The following is a 20,413-nucleotide window of genomic DNA, read 5'->3' on the forward strand; positions in this document are numbered from 1 at the left end:
GCAAATCTTCTGACACGATTACTCCTCTAAACCCGCAATCCTGAGCCTGTCCCCCCACCCTCCCGATTGCCAGTCTGACCCCTCCCTTCTCCCCTGCGATCTCCCCCTCCCTCTCGATTGCTGGGCTGACCCTCCCTTCTGTTCCATGATCTTTCCCAGTTGCTGAGGACTGTCCCTAATGGTCTCTGGCTGTGGCCTTCTACTGCTGGCTTTCCCATTAGCCAGCCTGTCAATCTGGCTGGCTGCCGGGCTGGAAATGGAGTAAAAGATGATAATGAGGTCCTGCTGTTAAATTCAGCAGGACCTCCACTTTCCCGGGATTCTCCCCCGTAAACACGCTTCTCTCACTCCCTCCCCGTAAATATTAAGGCCAAGTAGTGCGCTCTATTTCTCTTACCTCTGGGTTCAGTCGCCTGGGCAATGAGTAACCATAATCCAGGTGTTGAGCAACATCTGTATATAAGAATGTATGATATTTGATGTTAAGAGAATAGCGGTGCAACAAATACTTTATTGCAATTTGTTGTGACTGTATAAGCATGCGTACAAAAGGTACAGTGAAATATGTGGTGCATTTTGTGGCCAGACAGTGACTTTTCTAATCTTGAAATCTTCTGCTACATGTACTGAAGTGAGAGTTTATTCCCCCACACCTTAATCTATGATCTAGAAGTAATAAATTAATGTGAATTAATCTGAGATATATACGTGCTATATGACAAGATGTTACATAATGGAAGGTGATATAATCAGATGGGTCAGGCTTTAGCTACAAACTAAATAAAATACCTGCTTTTTAAAAATGTTGACAACTGTTCATTCACATCACAGCTGTGTCCAACACTGCATCTGATTAAGTAATGAATTGGGAAATTTTTCACAAGCACAAAGATGGGCATATAACAAAAGCCTGTGCTGATTTGGAAAATGTGAGGAATGACAAAGAGTACTTGGCAAAATAATATACAATCCCGAAACCCATCTTTTAGAGTACATAACAATGTTCACATCCTAAAATCACACTTATCCTGAATGTTTATGTTATTATTTTTGAAATATGATTTGATGCACAAAGTTTCCATTTAATTCTTCAACTACTGCCTAACTTCAGACCTAAGTTGACTCCTATTTATTTTCATATATTTATTCTAATTCCCAAATACTAACGCTAGATAAATTCTTACTCAAAGCGTTTATCACAGGAAAATACCCTTTAAAAAGCTTAAGAAACATGTGACAAAGCTCATATGACCACAATGTTTTATTTCACCATAGATTTACGTAAATATATTTCTAACCAAGGTAGTAACAACAATGACTAATATTGTTTGAAATTATGGGTAACAATGTATTGAGTGGGCAAGCAATTCAATATATTAAAAATCTAACTAAATTAACAGTTAAATAATACTGTCATGAGTAATAAGCTGTGCCCAGTATTATCAGAATACACTTCAATTTTTTCTCCTTCTCTTTGTAATCTTCTCTTGAAGCACTGCAGAACCACATGCCGCCTGTCAAGAAATGGAGAGTACACGAGAACTGTAGCTAAGAGTTTTTCTTTGTAATATCACAATATGTAGTGGAAAAGTATATTTCTTTCAGTAAAACCCTTTCTTCCTGTCAAATAACAGTAAAATTCACACGTTTTCTGTCACAACATGGACCATTAATAAAAGTTTGTGCCAAAAGATATCGGACCCAAATTTATTTATAGGCATAAAAACTGTATTCTGGATGGATGGGTGGGTGCAGAAATTGAGGCAGGACCCAGTTACACTGAGACCCTGTCCCCTTTTCCATGTCAAAATTTCCTGTGGATTTAGGACTGGGTATATTACAATACAAATGAGGGAATTATGTCACATCACATATTTTCCTCCATTTGCCACTGAGCAATGCTGTACGCAAAGGAAGCCTCTATGCATCCCCGGCGTAGTGTTGTTAAGGGCTTTGCCTAATACGAGACTCCCAAAACAAGCGCTCTACTCAGAGCTCCGACACAGCAAGAGAGCCCCAGGTGGGCAGAGGAAATGCTTCAAGGACACCCTCAAAGCCTCCTTGAAAAAGTGCAACATCCCCACGGACACCTGGGAATCCCTGGCCCAAGACCGCACAAAGTGGAGGAGAAGCATCCAGGAAGGCGCCGAACACCTCGAGTCTCTTCGCCGGGAAAAAGCGGAAGCCAAGCACAAGCAACGCTTGGAGCACACGTCAACCCAAGCACCCCACCCACCCACCCCTTCAACCACCATCTGCCCCACCTGTGACAGAGACTGTAGGTCCCACATTGGACTCATCAGTCACCTGAAAACTCATTTTTAGTGTGGAAGTAAGTCATCCTCGGTTCCGAGGAACTGCCTAAGAAGATTGGGGAGATTTAACATTTAAAAGGCCAGTTCCCCTACTGAAGCCTTTCACAGAGCAGTACTGAAACCGGCCTGGTAAAAAACTGGGACACTTTTAAAAAAATGTTTGAAGATCCTCAGGTGGTCATGAGTGTGTTTCTAAACCCCAACCTGAGCCGGGTGCCTCAGCTGTGCCGTAAATGGCACAGATGCGGTCAGAGATATTTAAATGCTGGGAACCCAGGGAACTGGGATGGGGTCAGGGGTGCAACTAGTGGGTGGGTGGAAGTTCCACAACGTCATACTTAACAGCAGCGGAGCAGGAAAAGAGTAAATTTGTAATTTTCTTATTAAAGGAGCACTGAGAGAATTCTGAGGAAGCAACAACTAAACTGTTATTAAATAAGCAATGCAACAATAAGCAATGATTGTGAGTGTATGTAAATTTAAAAAAAATCTATTGTCCTATCATCACTATTATAATCGGTTGCATGTTTAATAGAGCTAAAATGTGTGTGTGGAGAATTGTGTTGCATCCTAAATCAGTACATATAGATCTATCTATATCTGTCATACATGAATAATCTTGCATCTGTGCACACTTCCTGTTACATAACACTTAGGGGGTAAATTTCCTCTCTGTTTCCGATGTAATTACTGTGCAGGAATGGTGTGGGAAGTATTTTTAGCAAGGAAAGTTGGATTCTGGACTCTTTCACTTCATTCTCTTAGGTATATTTTTATTTTACTTATACACTCCAGCACTGCTGCACCCAGAGGGAAGCTCGGCATGGCACCAAGCCAGAGAAGAAGAATGCACAACTTCACTCATTCAGACCTCAAAATCTTCATGGAGGGCATTGAAGACAGGACTACCTGGAAGAACAGAATCTTGGGTGTGGGTGTCATTGAGTCACCCAGAATTATTACTCATGCCGCCAGAAGTTCTACATCCGCATCAGCTAAGAAAGGTAATACACTGCACACTTCTCCTTTTTCTTCCTTGCCCACCTTGAACACCAGCACATGTTTCACCCTCTTAAAGCAACACTTGCTCAACTAACTCAGCACACTGCATTCTGGTTAAGGAGGGCTTGAACTTGGCATCTCACACTATAACTACCCAGCTCCCAGCAATTACATACATGCATAATCCTAAAACTCCTTCCTCCACTTTAACAGCCTCATACCCTGACTTCTCTTACTTCACCTCTCCTATGCCACTTGGCGCACACTCCTCAACTGCTAGCCTTGGAAATGGCGAGGAAGTGCATCCCATTAAGTGTTTATATGTTTATGTATGTATGTGCTCAAATTTAACCACTAAAACAAAATGGAGCAAGCAGAATAATTGATAATGATTCTTCACTCACATGATCAAGTTCAGAGATTGTTTTTTTGACTCGAACAGCTTTTATGACCTGCGTAGTGCTCAACTTTTGAGGTTCCTCATGTACTTTGCCATTATCCTGGGAGTCACTCCTTTGTACCTAACAGTGAAAGCCCAGTAATTTAACTACACATACACCAAGGTATTGGACAGTATGGTAATAACCATTAAAAAAATACAACACATACACATCAAAATATTGCAGAGATAAATTTTCTTTCAAGTACAGTACAATGGTTTTGCTATGGTCTTAAATAATTTTCTGTTACTCTCACAATTATAATTGAAAAAGCAAACTATGGTTATCAAACATTGTCACATAATGTAATGTAAAATTTTAATCCTCAACACATAAATCATAATATGAGTAATTTTATGCACCCAGATTAATCTTCTGCATTTATCCCTATTAAAAATATTTTTTCACTCTTTTAGATTGTCACAGATCAAACACTGATGCTTGGTAAAGAGAGTAAGAACATGAGCTGCTCCCACCTTTCTACCAATCTCATTTGTGATATTATTTTGACCACTAAGAATTTATGACAATACACCAGGTCACCTGCCCTTCAATTTACCTCCTTGTTGGGAAGCAACTGGCCTTCACTGCTGCTTGAACAGCTAAGACGCCTAGTGGGAAATAACAGGTGTGTTTCTCTCACATCATAGCACAGAGACAACGTCAGAAAATGAAAGTGACCCCATTTTCTTAGTTACGTTTTTCTGATTTCTAACAGGGAAAAATTGGGTTGCGCCCCCTTTGGGGCGCTAACTTCACAGGGGCGAAATTAGCCCTCTTGGGCGCGGCGAGTGAATATTGCGGCGCTACATGCCACAGTGGTACTGCAGGCCTTCCTCCCCTTATTAAAGGGGAGGGACCTAGCTCAGCGCGACCCGGGGCCCAGCTGGGCCACCAGGGATTGGAGTGCAGGCAAAAGAGCCCGGCACTCAAGAGACGTGCCGGGCTCACAGAACGCAGCCAGCCCTCCACCGGGGGGGGGGGGGGGGGCTGCAGAGGAGGCCGGGGACGGCAGAGGGGGCAGGTGCTGGCAGGCAGCCAGCAATAAAAATGGCCGCCCGGCACCTTCCCTTTAATTAGTGCCACCCCGGCCGCAGGTAGGCCCCCCTGACCCTGTCGGACATAGCGTCCAGCGATAAGTCAGGGGGCGTTACCGAAGATCGCGGCCGGGGCGCTGCGCATGGCGATGACGTCATCGCCGGCGGTGCAGCACCGCGGGGCGCTAACGGTTACCACCGCCGCTAACCTCCCACTGAATTTCGCGGGAGGTGTTGGCGGCGCAGCACCCAGGCGCTAGTTGCTTTGCTCTTAGGGCGCTAACGGGCGGCGCAAAGCAACCAAATTTTTAGGCCTAAACCTTTATCCTACTCCATTTTCTACACACTATCATTGTGAGGTCACTTGCTACTGCTTTCATCATCTTTCACCATTTGTCAATTTGAATAACCAAAGGTAATCTGCAGTCAACCTTCACCATAGGGATGGGATTAGCAGTGGCAATGCCACATTCTCCATCAACTATTATGCCTCTACCTCCTTTCAGGGTAGCATAAGGATGATCTGCAATAACAGCTAATTTGATACCCATAGACATAACAAACAAGTGACTAATACTGTACATCTTTGAGCAGGCAAGCTCTTGCAACTCCTTTCATACTGAATAATAATAGAAGCATGTCACATTTCCAAAACTACAAAGAGTTATTGGTGGGATTCACATGGTCATCTCGACAGCAGGTTCCTAGTCCTGAAGCATGTTGACAGGCAACACTTTGTGGCATGCTTGCCATCTAACTGTTGTGGTATTAATGGATAGCGTTAAGTTGGCAGCTTCCTTGATATTTTCTTTGACATTTATTCCCAATTGTTTCAAGAATGGACGCAGCATTTACCCAAGCTGCCAACATGTGGGTGACCTCCTCAAAAAATTCAACTAGATTAGTCAGACATGACCTACCCATCACATGCTGACTCTCTTTGATCAGCTGATACTTGTCCAAGTGCTCAGATATTCTGACCTCGATATTAATCTGACGGCAGCTTCCGTGCAGAGGGGTGGAATTGCGTGGGGGGAAACTGGAAGTCAACAGAATGGGTCGGAATCTGTGATCTCATCTCAATCAAACGACTTAATTTTGTCTTCTGGGTTTCGCATCTCCAAACTGCGCAGCAGGTGTGCTGCGCACCCACATGATGCGATCTCAGCTGTATTTAAAGGAACAGTCCACAAATGGAAATGGTGGATATAGAGCAAGGGCAGCACCCAGATTTAGTGATGTCTTGCTGGAATTACTGCTGGGTGCAGTCAGGAGGAGGAGGAGGGGCATACCTTTCTCCAGTAATGGGAGGAAGAAACCTGCTGCTGTCACTGCGCATCGTGATCCCTGCACCCGTTTTCAGGGACTATCGAATTTAGCCCCCTAGTCTGCCAATCACATATCTAATAACTTTGCTCAGCTCCCATCAAGGTAGATGGGAGAGATGTCTTCCAGAAATAAAGCATCCCAGATTTGGGGGGGAAAACACAAACATTAAACTCATGTAACAAAAACACTTTCTGTTCGTTGAACCAAGAATAGCTTCAGGAAAGGTACCTATGGATTAATTGGTGATGCTATTCTCTCTGCTCTTCAGACTGGAGCACAATGCCTGGAAGTAATGAGTGTTAAGGATGGAAGAGGGGGAAATAGTTCAAATGAGATATTGCAGACTACTGACCAGCACTTTTCTAAGTTTTGTCCTTTTGCCTGACACATCCAGCTCTGCTGCCTTTGCTACCAACTGCTTTATCTAAAAGAAAACAGTATCTATAAGATAAATGCAAAGTTGATATTAGAGTACACAATGGCCCGGATTTTGCTCTCAGTGTTGAAGGAACGGTTGCCCAGAGACTTTTCGCGGGCTTGTCAGCAGAGATTTCTACTAATCTGCAGTCTGATCCAGTGCGGCTCCCTCTACAGGGGATCTGTGGTGTCTCTGAACAGAGCAAGCAACAGCGAGGCGCTTCAGCCAATCAGACTGAAGTATCCTCACTGAGCCACACAGACTGCAAACCAGGAAGTAAAAAAACAGGAAATATAAATTACATTTAAATCATTGTACATGACACGAAATAAAGATTGGAACATACAGATGGGATTAAAGGAGAGAGATAAAAGAGAAAAACTAAAAAAGAAATTCAATTCTAATTTTTCTAAAAATCTGCAACGTTAACTTTCTTCTGAGGGAATGAGACCTCACACTTCTAAAATAAATTTTTCAGGGCCAGAGATGTTGTTCAGCAGTAATTATCACTTAATAAGCCGCTAAAATCTCACTTATTTCTGAATGCACCAGCCTTAACTTTTTCAGCCATTTTTAGTGCGGGACTAGTGCAAAAGTACCCTACGTTCATGCCATTACAGTGATTTCAATGCTGAGTCTATTGGCGAGGACTGCAACAGTGCACCCTTTGGAGGAGCAGGGTATCTCTGACAGCAACTTCTGGATTTCCTCATTTAACTGCGCATGTGTGGACGCCAGAAGTTGCGGTCAGATTTACCCTGTAATAACGGTGACGCTGATAGCCTGGCCGTTATTATTACAGCAAAATCCGGGCCATTGATAAAGATTTAACAACTGAAGGATCAAGTGAGATAGATGATATTGCAATATGTTGATATGCAATAGATGAAATTGCTCTGTTTGAAGTAGCGCTTTTTGTGCTATTACAAATCAGCAGAATTTTTTATGAACTATCACCAAGTCACACTCTGTGTTGTGAATTAATTGTATTACTGCCCAAGTAGCTAACTGCCAATTTAAGGACACAATTATTCAGTACCTTATTACGTCTTTCAGAAATGTCTCGAAGGACTTCACATACAGTGAATTACTCTGAAATGTGACTGTTGCTCTGTAGGCAAACTTAGCAGCCAATTCGTGTGTTTCTTATTTGTGTTGGTTGAGGGAGGATTGTTGGCCATGACCATGGGAAAATTCCCTTCACTACCTTAGAGTGGCTGATCTAGACAATGGGTCACAACAATGGGCAAACATTCCAATATCCAGTGCTTATTTTAATGAACACAAAATGTGCTCACTTTACTTTTGGGCCCCGTCTGCTCTCTCAGGTGGATGTAAAAGATCCCATGGCACTATTTCGAAGAAGAGCAGGGGAGTTATCCCCGGTGTCCTGGCCAATATTTATCCCTCAACTAACATCATAAAAACAGATTATCTGGTCATTATCACATTGCTGTTTGTGGGAGCTTGCTGTGCGCACATTGGCTGCCACATTTCCCACATTACAACAGTGACTCCACTTCAATTGGCTGTAAAGTGCTTTGAGAGGTCCGGTGGTCGTGAAAGGGCTATATAAATGCAAGTCTTTCTTTCTTTTATATATTTTTATATAAATATAATTTAAAGTTCTTTCTTATTTCTATTTGTTCTTGTGACTTCACGATTATTTATCTGAATCCCTCCTCATATGGCAAAATAAATACCTCTTTCTCTGACGCACTGAATGATTGCTTGTTAGTTACACATTTCTGAAGTTCAGACTGAGCTGCCAAAATATGAAAACACCAAAAGGTTACAGATTTTCCAACAAACTAGTGTATAAATGAGATACTACCCCTGAAAATTAATATTATAGTATATATTGATGTAGTAGAATGTTGCATATTCATTCTTCAATGGTTGTGACTATTCACCTATCTCAAAATCTAACCTTTTTATCCAAATTATAATCCATAACCACAGTAGTGTTGTCCACCAACAGAAGTTAGTTTGTCTTGATGCTCTAGCAAATCAGAATTTTATACAGTCCTTTTTCTTTTTTTTACTAAAAATTACGTACATTCACTTATTCGATCTTTGCCATGTATTTGTCCATATTTTGGTTCTGAAGGGGTCATATATGCAATGTTCCAATATTTACAAAACAAAAATAAAAAATTTCTGTAATTTATGGAATTAAAATTATTTCTTAAACAACACACTTCTAGGACAGCACCCGTTTCAGGCTTTGGGAAAGGATAGTTGCTAACAGTACAGGAATATACAGATTTAGCACTAAAGCAGGAGAGATAACAATTACTCTGCACTTGGGCATAAATAACTTAATGAGTCAGTTAAGCTGAATGACCGTTACCCATGCTGACCTCGTCATCATACTGTTCTGTCTGACTGCCTGTCCAAGGTCAAGGTTTCCTCTCGTTCAACATCAGCAAAACTGAAGTCTTATAGAATCATAGAAATTTACAGCACAGAAGGAAGCCATTTGGCCCATTGTGTCTGTGCCAGGTGAAAAAGAGCTATCCAGCCTAATCCTACTGTGCAGCTCTTTGTTCATAGCTATAGATTACGGCACTTCAAGTGCATATCCAAGTACAGGTGTACTTTTAAATGCGATGAGGGTTTCTGCCTCTACCACCCTTTCAGGCAGTGAGTTCCAAACCCCCACCACCCTCTGGGTGAAAAAAGTTCTCCTCAACTCCCCTATAATCCTTCTACCAATTAATTTAAATCTATACCCCCTGGTTATTGACCTCTCTGCTAAGGGAAATAGGTCCTTCCTATCCACTCGATCTAGGCTTGGGCCTAGAAATTTGATAGCATCTAAAAACTGGCGCGCAAGGGGTGGGGCATGCAATGTATGCGTCTGTTCATGTGGTCCCAGGCAACATGTTAAATTTGTGCTGGGTCTTCAATATAATGTGCCAGGTGTGAATCCAGTGCTATTCATTGGCTGAACTCCTGTTTGGGTGAGGGTGGAAATTAGGCCACAAAGGCATCCAGCACCTGTTAAAGGGGAGATGCACTCTGCACACCAGGGAAGCACTTCTGTTATATCAGCAAATCGTGCCATCAGATTCTCAAATGCTGCTTTGGAGGTCCTGGTCCAGGCAGTGGACAGGAGGAGGGAGATCCTGTTCCCCCCCAGGGGAAAGAAATCCCTCCAGACAATATCTGCACCACCAGTGGGAATAGATCTCAGAGGAGGTCAATGCCAGGAGCTTAGCTTTAAGGATGTGATTACAATGCTGCAAAAAGCTCAATGACCTCATCAGAGTTGTCAAGGTAAGAATACTGCTCTCTTGCTCTCATCACCACCACCTCCAGCCTCGCTACTCACTGCACTACACCTCATTCTCCTCATACTCACAGACTGATCACTGTTGCAACCCTCACTTCCCCACACCTCACATCTTACACACGGCGTACCAACTATTCGACCATGACAGGTACATTCTCTAAACACCTCACAAGATGGTCACTAATACACTCACTTCTTTCTTGCAAGTGAAGGTCGCACACAACTCCAGACAGGAGATTGCCAGCTGAGGAGGCCGAGTTTGCCTGCGCATCCTCTTCCCTGTTGAAGAAAGCGTGCTGACCATTATGGGTAGGGGGAGAATCATAGCCGTGGCGACTGGCAACGCTGGAGGAGACCTTGCACAGCGTTTCTTCACACCGTATCCTTTTTCTCTCCTTCTTACTTCTACCTTACCGTACGTACTCTGCATGACAAACTGAAGATGCTTTCACCAGACACTCATCTCTCCTTGCTTTCCCTTCATACTAAAAGTTAACCCATGTCATTCTCTTGAGAGAAGATGTGGTGAGACCTCTGTCACTTGAAGAGTTCCTGATGATGCACCATCACTCAATCTGACCCTCGCAAGCATATTTAAATATATTAATTTGACATTTTAATAGTTAAGGCATGCACCCTGGATACCTGGAGAAGCCCCATCCAATATGGCAGGAGGTACACTTCCAGCTCGTAATGAGGGTGTGTGTCATGCCCACAATATTGATGCTTAGGCATCTGTTTTGCATCTGAAAAACAAGTGCGGCGCTATCGAATTTCTAGGCCATCCTTTTTCATTCCCACCAGCACTCACAGTTCATTAGTTACCACTTTAACCCTAATTGGAAAATGCTTCTTCTGCTTCTTCTTAATTGTTTACTCTAAGCAACAAACTGTCTGAAATTTTCTGTAGCTCAGGAAGTTTGATATTGCAGCCACTGCTCATACATTTGTTCAACATGCTAGAAATGATCATACTGTACCTGTAATATTTTGGTAGAATGGAGTACCTTCCTTTACAGTATTTCTGTCCTGCATCAAATTAAACAAAACACAGTTAAAACACTGATGGTAACATGTCAGAACATGATAGGAGTAATGGGTGCTTGTGGGATCTTGAACACCATCCCTGCAAGCCAAGAGGTGGTTCTGGTGTTGCTCTTGGTGTCCCACCACAAACATTCCAAATCTTTCTGCTCTGGACAAACAACAGAATCAATTTTATGAGATATCTGTCCTTGTTCTATTTGTTTCTAGTAGAACCTCATTGTTGTACAGATAACTAACATTCTAAAATAAATTATAGAAACATAGAAAAATAGGAGCAGGAGTAGGCCCTTTGAGCCTGCTCCGCCATTCAATATAATTATTCTGCCCTCGCAACGCGTGGCTATGCAGAGCTAGACAGATAGCGAACAACTTGATATCTTCCCGTAAAATCACAAGGCTTGACTTTTCTTGTAACGCTTTATTGAAAGATTCTTATTGTAAAACTGAAATACAACACAGAAATGGAAGGACGCATTAGTATACAGACGCATAATTGGTATGTGTACACAAATTTAGGTACGCCTGGGCAACACAGTACGTCTGGCAACGAATATACATTTAGCAAGCTGGAAGGCATTCTCTTTAAATTAGCCCTGTACATAGTGTATCAAATACAGCTGCTAGATAACCAGCTAGACCGAGAAAAGTTACAACTAAACATTTTCTACAACATACAGTGTACGCTAATCGTCTATAGCATTCTAAAATACTTACAGACAAACAATTTCCAAGACTCCAGCATGGGGGCAATACAACTGAGGAGCACCGTAGCGCAGGTCCTGTTCCGGCGGCGGCTCCACGAGGAATGAGCTCGCAGTCCCGTGGGGAGCGTGATGACCTCATCACGCTCGGGGTTGTGACGTCGTCACGTTTGCCGGTCGTTGCGTCGCTGGCCGTTGGGGCCTAAGTCGGGAGCGGGGCTGGAGGCCAGGCTGGGCCGGTGCTTGCCGCGGGAGCGGAAGATAGCGGCGCTCCCGGCGGCTGATCGATGCGGCCGAAGACGCTAGGCCGGGCTGTGCCGGCGGCCTTTCCGGAGAGCCGAGTCGGGCCGGCAGCCGCCTCACGCACGTCACGTCGTACGTGACGTGACATCAGCGCGCTAAGGCGCGTCTTAAAGGGGCAATGGCCCTAAAAGGTGAGTTAAAGGGGCAACGGCCCTAACAGGTAAGTTATACATATATAAGTAGGTTATGTACATACAGTAAGGTTAAGTTAGAGGGAGAGACAGCACAATAATCATAGCTGATCCTCTATCTCAATACCATATTCCCGCTCTCTCCCCATACCCCTTGATGCCTTTTGTGTCTAGAAATCTATCTATCTCCTTCTTAAATATATTTAGTGACTTGGCCTCTACAGCTGTCTGTGGTAGAGAATTCCACAGGTTCACCACCCTCTGAGTGAAGAAATTTCTCCATCCTAGCCTGTATCCTGAGACTGTGACCCCTCATTCTAGACCCTCCCAGCCAGGGGAAACATCCTCCCTGCATCCAGTCTGTCTAGCCCTGTCAGAATTTTATACGTTTCAATGAGATCCCCTCTCATTCTTCTAAACTCTAGTGAATACAGGCCTAGTCGACCCAATCTCTCCTCATACGACAGTTCTGCCATCCCAGGAATCAGTCTGGTGAACCTTCGCTGCACTCCCTCTATGGCAAGTATAGCCTTTCTTAGGTAAGGAGACCAAAACTGCACACAGTACTCCAGGTGTGGTCTCACCAAGGCTCTGTATAACTGGAATTCTCTACCACAGACAGCTGCGGAGGCCAAGTCACTGAATATATTTAAGAAGGAGACTGTAGACCTGTATAAGCAACTAGTGAGCATCGGCACTCACATTTAGGGTGGATTTGACTTCCTCCATTCCCTGCTGTGCAGTTTCAATTTCCTCATTTAGCATGTTCTCTTTCTCCAGCTGTTCCATTGTCTCTTTCTCTGTGGTGACCCGCAGTTTCATCATATGGAATGGAGTGTGCACATCACCAACTTTAAAATGGACTGGGGTTCCCTCGAACCACACAGCATCACACTCGCCTTCTTTAAACCCTGGCGGTTGGTATTCAGGAGGTGTCACTGTCAAGTAGAAAATATATGGATCAGGAATTATTTTTTTTAACAAATATTTAATAACATTTTAAATAAATGTAAAATATATGCAGGGTAGTACTTCATAAATTCTAATATTTGCCTATTTAACAGATCAGCCATAATCTAATTGTATTGCAGAACAGGCTCAATAGGCTATGCCTATTCCTGTTTCTCACCCAATGCAGATGCTCTTCATGCCATTTGAATTGACACCGAGTTTTATGAAGTGCTTGTACTGTATTTGCTGAGAGCTGAGAGTTAATTCTTGGGAAACATGCTGGAAATTAGGGGAAAAGGAAAAATTGTAAATGATGGAAATCTGAAGTAAACACCGAAAATGCTGGAAATACACAGTCGGTCAGTCAGCATCTGTTAAGAGAAATCACAGGTAACCTTGATCAGAACGGAACCACTGATTTATGGTGACTGAACAAGTTAAACAGAATCTTTATTGCATGGTGTTCTGGGATTTTTTGGGGGGAATTGAAGTCCCCACAAGGGTGGCCAAGGTAACTCAAGGCTTTGGCATCAATATACATCCTCTATTACTCATACAGCTTCATTCACCTCCTTATGTCTCATACTCTTTCTCTCTCAATACCTGGGTGCTAAAGGCAACATCTGAAAACACTCACAAATCTTCTTTACTCAAAGCCACTTCATTTTCCTGTCAGTCTGCTAGTCTTTAAGGACACTTCTTTTAAAGAGACAATGGGGGAAAAATTCATTTGCGACCATTTTGGGTTGCTAACATCACCCGGGCACTAAATTTAGCGCCCAGCGAAAAATAGTGCCAGTGATCACTAAATTCAGTTTTAGTGACCCAAGAGGGAGGTGGAGGTGGACTCAAGAGGAGTGCCAGGCTGCCAGATCGCGGCATGGACCCCGCGTTGAAAGACGCAACGGGCTGTGACAAGTCGGCCGATTTCTTTTCCCCCCGCCCGCCACCTCCCCCTTACTTACCACCCCGCGAGCCTCCTGCTGCTCTATTCCCGCCCCCTAAATTGGTCCCTGTCATCGCCCGGCGTAGATTCAGGGGGCAAAGGCCAATTTTGCAGGTGGGGCGAAAACGGGGCACTGCGCACGGTTATGACGTCGTCATCGCCTGCGCAGCGGAGCGGGCGCTACCGGTTACCGTTAAACTCATGCTGAATTTAGCGGGAGTCGTTAGCAGCGGTGCCGAGCCCAGGTGAAAAGTCGTTTGTGCCCTGTTAGCCCCCCGGAGGCGCAACTGCAGCGAATTTCTAGCCCAATGCACCTTCACCTCTCTTCATCATGGGATGCATGACCTCATATTGTAGAGGCCTCCGTGACACTCACAGACCTGTAACATTGTCTTCTCCCCCTTCTCACCATAGAAGAACATCTGGGGGAAGGTCACCATCACTGAAAATCCTGAGTCTTCAAGAAGAGGAGGCATTAGATTTAGTAGGCAGATGGACAGAAGAGCCTGTAGGAGAGGCTGAGGTTAGAGGTGAGCTGGCAAGAGAAGGTTGGTAAAGGCTGGACAAGGCTTATCATATGTCATATTAGCTTCTTGTGCTTTTTTAAAGTATTGAAATGCCCATACACGCATCCTATTTCTTCAAAGGCAAATGTCACTGTGGGCACGGCTAAACAAGCTCCTCTGTCTTTCATTTCCTAGGCACTTCCAGATCCACAGCTGCTGTCATGTTCTCTTCAGCTCCATCCTGCCATCCTACCTGTACAAGTACCAGCACAGAGACAACTGGTTGTATGGAATTAGTTACATAGTCAGAAAGATTGTCACCAGGTCAGTTTACTGAGCACCAGTGACAATGAGGATCTGGGAGTGCAAGACAGGGAGAGTGTCATTCCCCCACTGAGGGAGAAGAAACGACTGCCCGTGGCTCAAAAGAACAATGAGAATCAATCTCATATGCAGGAGACAGTTTCCATGCATATTGTTGAGATAATGACTAAGTGGGAGGAGTCCACTATCTACATCTGCAACACATTGCAAGAAGTTTCTCAGGACCCACACGACCTTGGAGAAATTGCTGCAACATTAAGGTGCTAGGATGAGCTTCTAAGGCCATCTAGTGCCTTTCACAACCTCAGGACATCCCAAAGCACTTTACAGCCAATGAAGCAGTTTTGAAGTGTAGTCACTGTTGTCATGTAGGAAAGCACGGCAGTCAATTTGTGCAGAGCAAGGTCACGCAAACAGCAATGAGATAACTAACCAGGTAATTTGTTTTAACAATGTTGGTTGAGGGTTAAATATTGGCTAGGACACTAGGAGAACTCTTTTGTTACATCCACCTGAGAGGGCAGACAGGACCTTGGTTTAACATTTCATCCGAAAGACAGCACCTTTAACAGTGCAGCATTCCCACAGTGCTGTGTTGATATGTCAGACTAGATTACATGATCAAGTCTCTAGAGTGGAGCTTGCATCCATGACCTCTGTCTCAGAGACAAGAGTAACATCACTGAGCCAAGGCAGGTACATTACCAATACTTCAATAGATCCTTTAAACTGAATACTTTCACAGGGCTTCCAAGACCTCATTGTGTCTATAATCTTCTCCACTAATGTCTGCACCGTTATCAGATAGATTGTCATCTTGTCTTGGATTGCTGGTCTCTAGTGTGAATGTTATGTGCTTGTTAATTAGGATTGCCAGCCCTTTGCTCTTTCATGAGTTTGTTCCCCATGAGTTTTGGAAGATTTGATTTATTCACAGAAGAGAGCAAGTGGTTGTGGCTTTCTTACAGGAAACCCACCTCACCCCAGCGGAGCTTTTGTAACATTCCATGACTAAACAACCATTACATTCTGATTTACCTGAGCCTGTGCTTACTTAACAACAATTAGAGTTTTGTTGAGATTAACTTATCTCTGGTCTTTCAAATAATCAGGATCGAGTGCAAACCAATATGGTGGGTATGTTGTGTTTAATCAGAGTTACAGACGGGTATAACACACTAGTTATACAGCAAAAACATACGACCGTGACAAGTGGCGAGTACCGGCCCTGATCGGACATCCGGCTGGTGTGCGCGAACAGCTCTTCGGCTTACGGCCTTTCTCCCTCTCTTCTAGAACCGCCAAGAGTGTTAAACACTCTTGGGAGCTCTTCACTCCACCATCTGAGCTAGGGTCTTTTCAGGTCTTTCTTTTATACCCTTTTTTAGGGGTGGACCTGGGGTAAAGTATTGACAAGACCATTTAACTTATAGAGGTTCCCCTTAAAACAAGGTGCCCAATGGGATGTCGAGTTCTTTGTCTAAACTTACAGATGAAAACCCTCCCTTAAGGGGTCTTATGCTTTTCCTCACGTCATTCTTGTTCATACATTTTGAAGGCCAATCCATCTGAATTCCTCTTATCTCATCGGTCTTGTCCTCCCTGGTGTAGTCAGTGTGTGTACCAGGCACAACCGTGGGTCTTTTAATTAGAGGCCCATGCTAGAGCTGTCTACTCAACCAGCCGCTATCCAAACTATTTCTCCTTATAATCTAACAGACTACTCCATCCTGAGATGATATATTAACTCCCATAAATTCCTTCTATTCTATGTCCTTATACTAATTAACTTCTACAAATCTTCGCAAGCAGCTCTGTTAAACGAACTCCAATTCCTAACTTAGCATTATAATATGGTTATTAGCAATAATGGAAGAAACATAAGTTGGGCCTTAGTTGGCCAAATTAAAGATACGTTAAATAAAGTCAAATTCCTAACTTACAAACAGCAGACAGCTAGCCTGGGAGGCAAGGTCATATGTGACTGCCGCGATGCAAAATGTTATCACATCCGCAGGGAGCTGAAAACATTGGCAAATTTTAAGTATCTATCCATCTAATCTAATACTAGTCTGAAGACACTTTGGGGGAGAAATTCATTATAGCCCCGTTTGGGGCGCTGACTTTTCAAAGTTGAAAAATGAGTGCCAGGCGCTAATGTCTTTCAACCTTTAAAAAACTCGGTTTTGCGGTGACGGTATGGCATTGCGCCCTGATCAAATCAAGCTCTCCACTTCCTTCCTGGAGCGCAACAAGCAGCAGGCGGGGTGTTGGTGAGCAGCGCTGCACAATGGGCCGTGCAGCGCTGCCGCGTTGAAAGGCTCCTTCCCTCCCTTGAAGGGAAGGACCATCGCTGCAGGCTCTGCAAGGGAAAGCAACTTATCTGGTTCCCGACGGCAGCCGCGATCCGGCCCGATCAGCCCGATGCACTGCAGCAGAGTGCCGGGCTGATCGAGCGCTGGGGAAAAAAGTAAAAAAAAACAGAGAACGAGCATTTCAATATTTTTTTTCCTACCCCGGCCACCTCGCCTTTAAGTGTTGCCTCCAAAGCGCCCAGCCTCCTGATGAACGCCTCCTTCAGCTGCCGGTGTTTTCACCCGGCGATGCTGCAGGGGGCAAAACCGAAGTTCGGGTCTGGGGCACTACTGGAGCGATGCGCACGGCGATGACGTCACAATCTCCAGGCGAAGGGGATCAGGGTGTAACACCATACCGCCGCCACAAACCTCCTGCCAAATTTAGCGGGAGGCGATATTCTCCCTGCGTCCAGGCAGTAAGTGGTTAGCGCCCTGTTATTGCGCCCCCCCCCCCAAGAGGTGCTAACCAGCCGAATTTCTAGCCCTTTATCTCAAGCTCTAATACAAGTTTCCAGGAAAATGAAACTTAAGCAGTTCCAGAAAACACAACTTATACATTAACCCCTTACTTGTTTCGAGCTCTAATACAATTATTTAAACACAGTATTATTCGCATCACAATTTCATTCGCATAACCATATATATTTTAGGTACCCCTAATTTCTATCAGTTTGTAGCCTCAGGGCTTACAGCTTCACTGTAAAAGAACAATATACTTTGTGTTACATGGTATAACATTCCCATCCTTATAAAACAGTGGGATAGACCTTGGAGGCAGTCCCATGTGACCTGTGCAATATAAAAGGGTATCATTGCTTGACTGTAGGTGATCAGAGCACCATAAGTGGATCCAATGAGCACTGACTGGATGACAGCACTAATGGAACAATGAACAGGATCCCTAACGAATGGGGCAAGTTGAACTGGGTGAAACATCCTTTTCATTTTCTCCTGGATGATAGCTCATCTGGTACAGGCTGAAAAGTCCAGACAAATATTGCAGGATCCAGTGTCATGCTAAGTAGGCATACATTGGAATCCATATGCAATGCTAAAGACCCACAAAAACTTTGCACAGTATTTAAAATCAATATGGCTGGTAGCTATTGTTAAAGAATTCGCTGAGAAGAATTTTGACGATCATTTTCGAAAATGATTGAATCAGGCAAAATGTGGCAGAAACTCGATGCAATACCATAAGTAGTGATGAACAGTGAAGAAGGTTGAAGAAAAAATAGTCAGAAACATGCCTACTACAACAAATTTATCAAAAAAGTAACTTGCATATGAATTTTCAATGTTCACTCACTCCTGGGAGAAATAAATGAACACTGCAGGACGGGACCAGCCTTTTTATACTGCTCGGGATTTGGGATGGCTACACAGAAACACGTCTGATGTCACACAATATCTGACAGGGGAAATCATCCCATACATTAGTTTTGCAGAGGTGCCAGTCCACACTAGTGGTGTATGGGGGATGTGATATGCAGAAGAATCATGAAACAAAATAAAAATAAAAATACTGTGAACAAAGCACAGGTTAAAAACCTCCATTTTGGAACTTAACTATATAAGTACATGAAGCAGCCAGTAAGAATAAATGCGAATAAAACAATTCTTAAAATAATAAACCGAATTTACCTTCATCATAATAGAAGAGTTTCATTGTCAGAGACACATCATTAGGAAGAATTTCAAGGCTCTGCATCAAGACAAAGAGCTTACGGATGAGCAGGATGGAAGCTTTCTTCGTATCTTGAAGGCTTACTTCTGTTCCAATATGCTTGTTTTTGCTGTACAAATTTAAATACAGTGGGAGTAACTAACTTATTGTGGCAGAAAAATTGGACAGAAGTCATTTCTGCTGGTTTTCTGTCGTTAAATCCCCCCCTCCCCTCGAGTTCCTGGACACTTTTAGCCTTTCCCGTGATTCTCCTGCTGAGTCTTGCGTGCCTTAATTTAAATATATGGACCTGGAGTTTACTCCATATTTGCACTCAGATACACCCATAATCTAGGTGCAAACCAATTACATGGCTTAAGAGCTTGCGGAATTTTTGGTGTATGTGAGTTACTTGTGTAACTACAATATGCCAAAGTCTCTTCAATCATTTACGTCCGTCCATCAAACCCTCTGTTTGAACGAATCAAGTGTGAGGTGATGCATTTTGGCAGAAGGAACAGGGAGAGGCAATATACACTTAATGGCACAGTTTTAAAGATGTGTAGGACAAGAGGGATCTGGAAGTTAATGTGCATAGGTCCCTGAAGGTGGCAGGACATATTGAGAGAGTGGTTAGCAAAGCATATGGGATCTTGGGCTTCATAAATAGAGGTATTGAGTACAAAGTAGCGAAGTTATCCTGATCCTTTATAAAGCACTGGTTAGGCCACAACTGGAGTAGTGCGTCCAGTTCTGGTCACCACACTTTAGGAAGGATGAGTAAGCACTTGAGAGGGTGCAGAGGAGATTTACCAGAATGGTATCGGGAATGGGGAATCTTAGCTACAAGGACAGGTTGGAGAAGCTGGATTTGTTTTCATTAGAGCAAAGGAGGTTGAGGGGTGATTTGATAGAGGTGTACAAGATTATGATGGGTTTGGATAGGCTAGACGGGGAAAGGCTGTTTCCACTAGTTGATTGTACAACATAAGAACATAAGACGTAGGAGCAGGAGCAGGTCATTTGGCCCCTCGAGCCTGCTCCGCCATTCAATAAGATCATGGCTGATCTGATCTTGGCCTCAACTCCACTTCCCTGCCCGCTCGCCATAACCCTTGACTCCCTTATCGTTCAAAAATCTGTCCATCTCCACCTTAAATATATTCAATGACCCAGCCTCCACAGCTCTCTGGGGAAGAGAATTCCAAAGATTCACGACCCTCTGAGAGAAGAAATTCCTCCTCATTTCCGATTTAAAAGGGTGGCCCCTTATTCTGAAATTATACCCCCTAGTTCTAGATTCTCCCACAAGGGGAAACATCCTCTCTGCATCTACCCTGTCAAGCCCCTTCAGAATCTTATATGTTTCAATAAGATCCCCTCTTATTCTTCTAAGCTCCAATGAGTATAGGCCCAACCTGCTCAACCTTTCTTCATAAGACAACCCCTTCATCTCCAGAATCAACCTCGTGAACCTTCTCTGAACTGCCTCCAATGCAAGTATATCCTTCCTTAAATAAGGAGACCAAAACTGTACAAGGACTAGGGGACACAGATTTAAAGTTTTGGGCAAGAGATACAGGGGGGATGTGAGGAAAAACTTTTTTACGCAGCGAGTGGTGAGGACCTGGAACTCGCTGCC

The 20,413-nt window shown here is 43.7% G+C and overlaps 1 protein-coding gene across 3 annotated transcripts in view; it reads right to left on the reverse strand.

Annotated features, from left to right (window-relative positions):
- Positions 1 to 397: 397 nt before the first annotated feature.
- Positions 398 to 20,413, reverse strand: part of zte38 (zebrafish testis-expressed 38) — a 41,529-nt gene continuing 21,513 nt past the window's right edge. For 2 of the 3 annotated variants that reach the window (XM_085983069.1, XM_085983067.1), the window contains 7 exons: positions 18,750 to 18,901; positions 12,724 to 12,959; positions 10,820 to 10,868; positions 8,245 to 8,306; positions 6,476 to 6,547; positions 3,722 to 3,838; positions 1,247 to 1,514 (listed from right to left, as the gene is read on the reverse strand). In XM_085983069.1, coding sequence (XP_085839195.1) covers positions 1,455 to 1,514; positions 3,722 to 3,838; positions 6,476 to 6,547; positions 8,245 to 8,306; positions 10,820 to 10,868; positions 12,724 to 12,959; positions 18,750 to 18,901 — 748 coding nt within the window. In that variant the 3' untranslated portion in view covers positions 1,247 to 1,454. Of the gene's footprint in view, positions 454 to 1,246; positions 1,515 to 3,721; positions 3,839 to 6,475; positions 6,548 to 8,244; positions 8,307 to 10,819; positions 10,869 to 12,723; positions 12,960 to 18,749; positions 18,902 to 20,413 lie in introns of those variants that run through there. The other variant, XM_085983068.1, reaches the window with a different exon arrangement.

The sequence above is a fragment of the Somniosus microcephalus genome, chromosome 3 (genome assembly GCF_052327205.1).
Source record: "Somniosus microcephalus isolate GS21.2 chromosome 3, FLI_Smic_1.0, whole genome shotgun sequence".
NCBI lineage: Eukaryota > Metazoa > Chordata > Chondrichthyes > Squaliformes > Somniosidae > Somniosus > Somniosus microcephalus.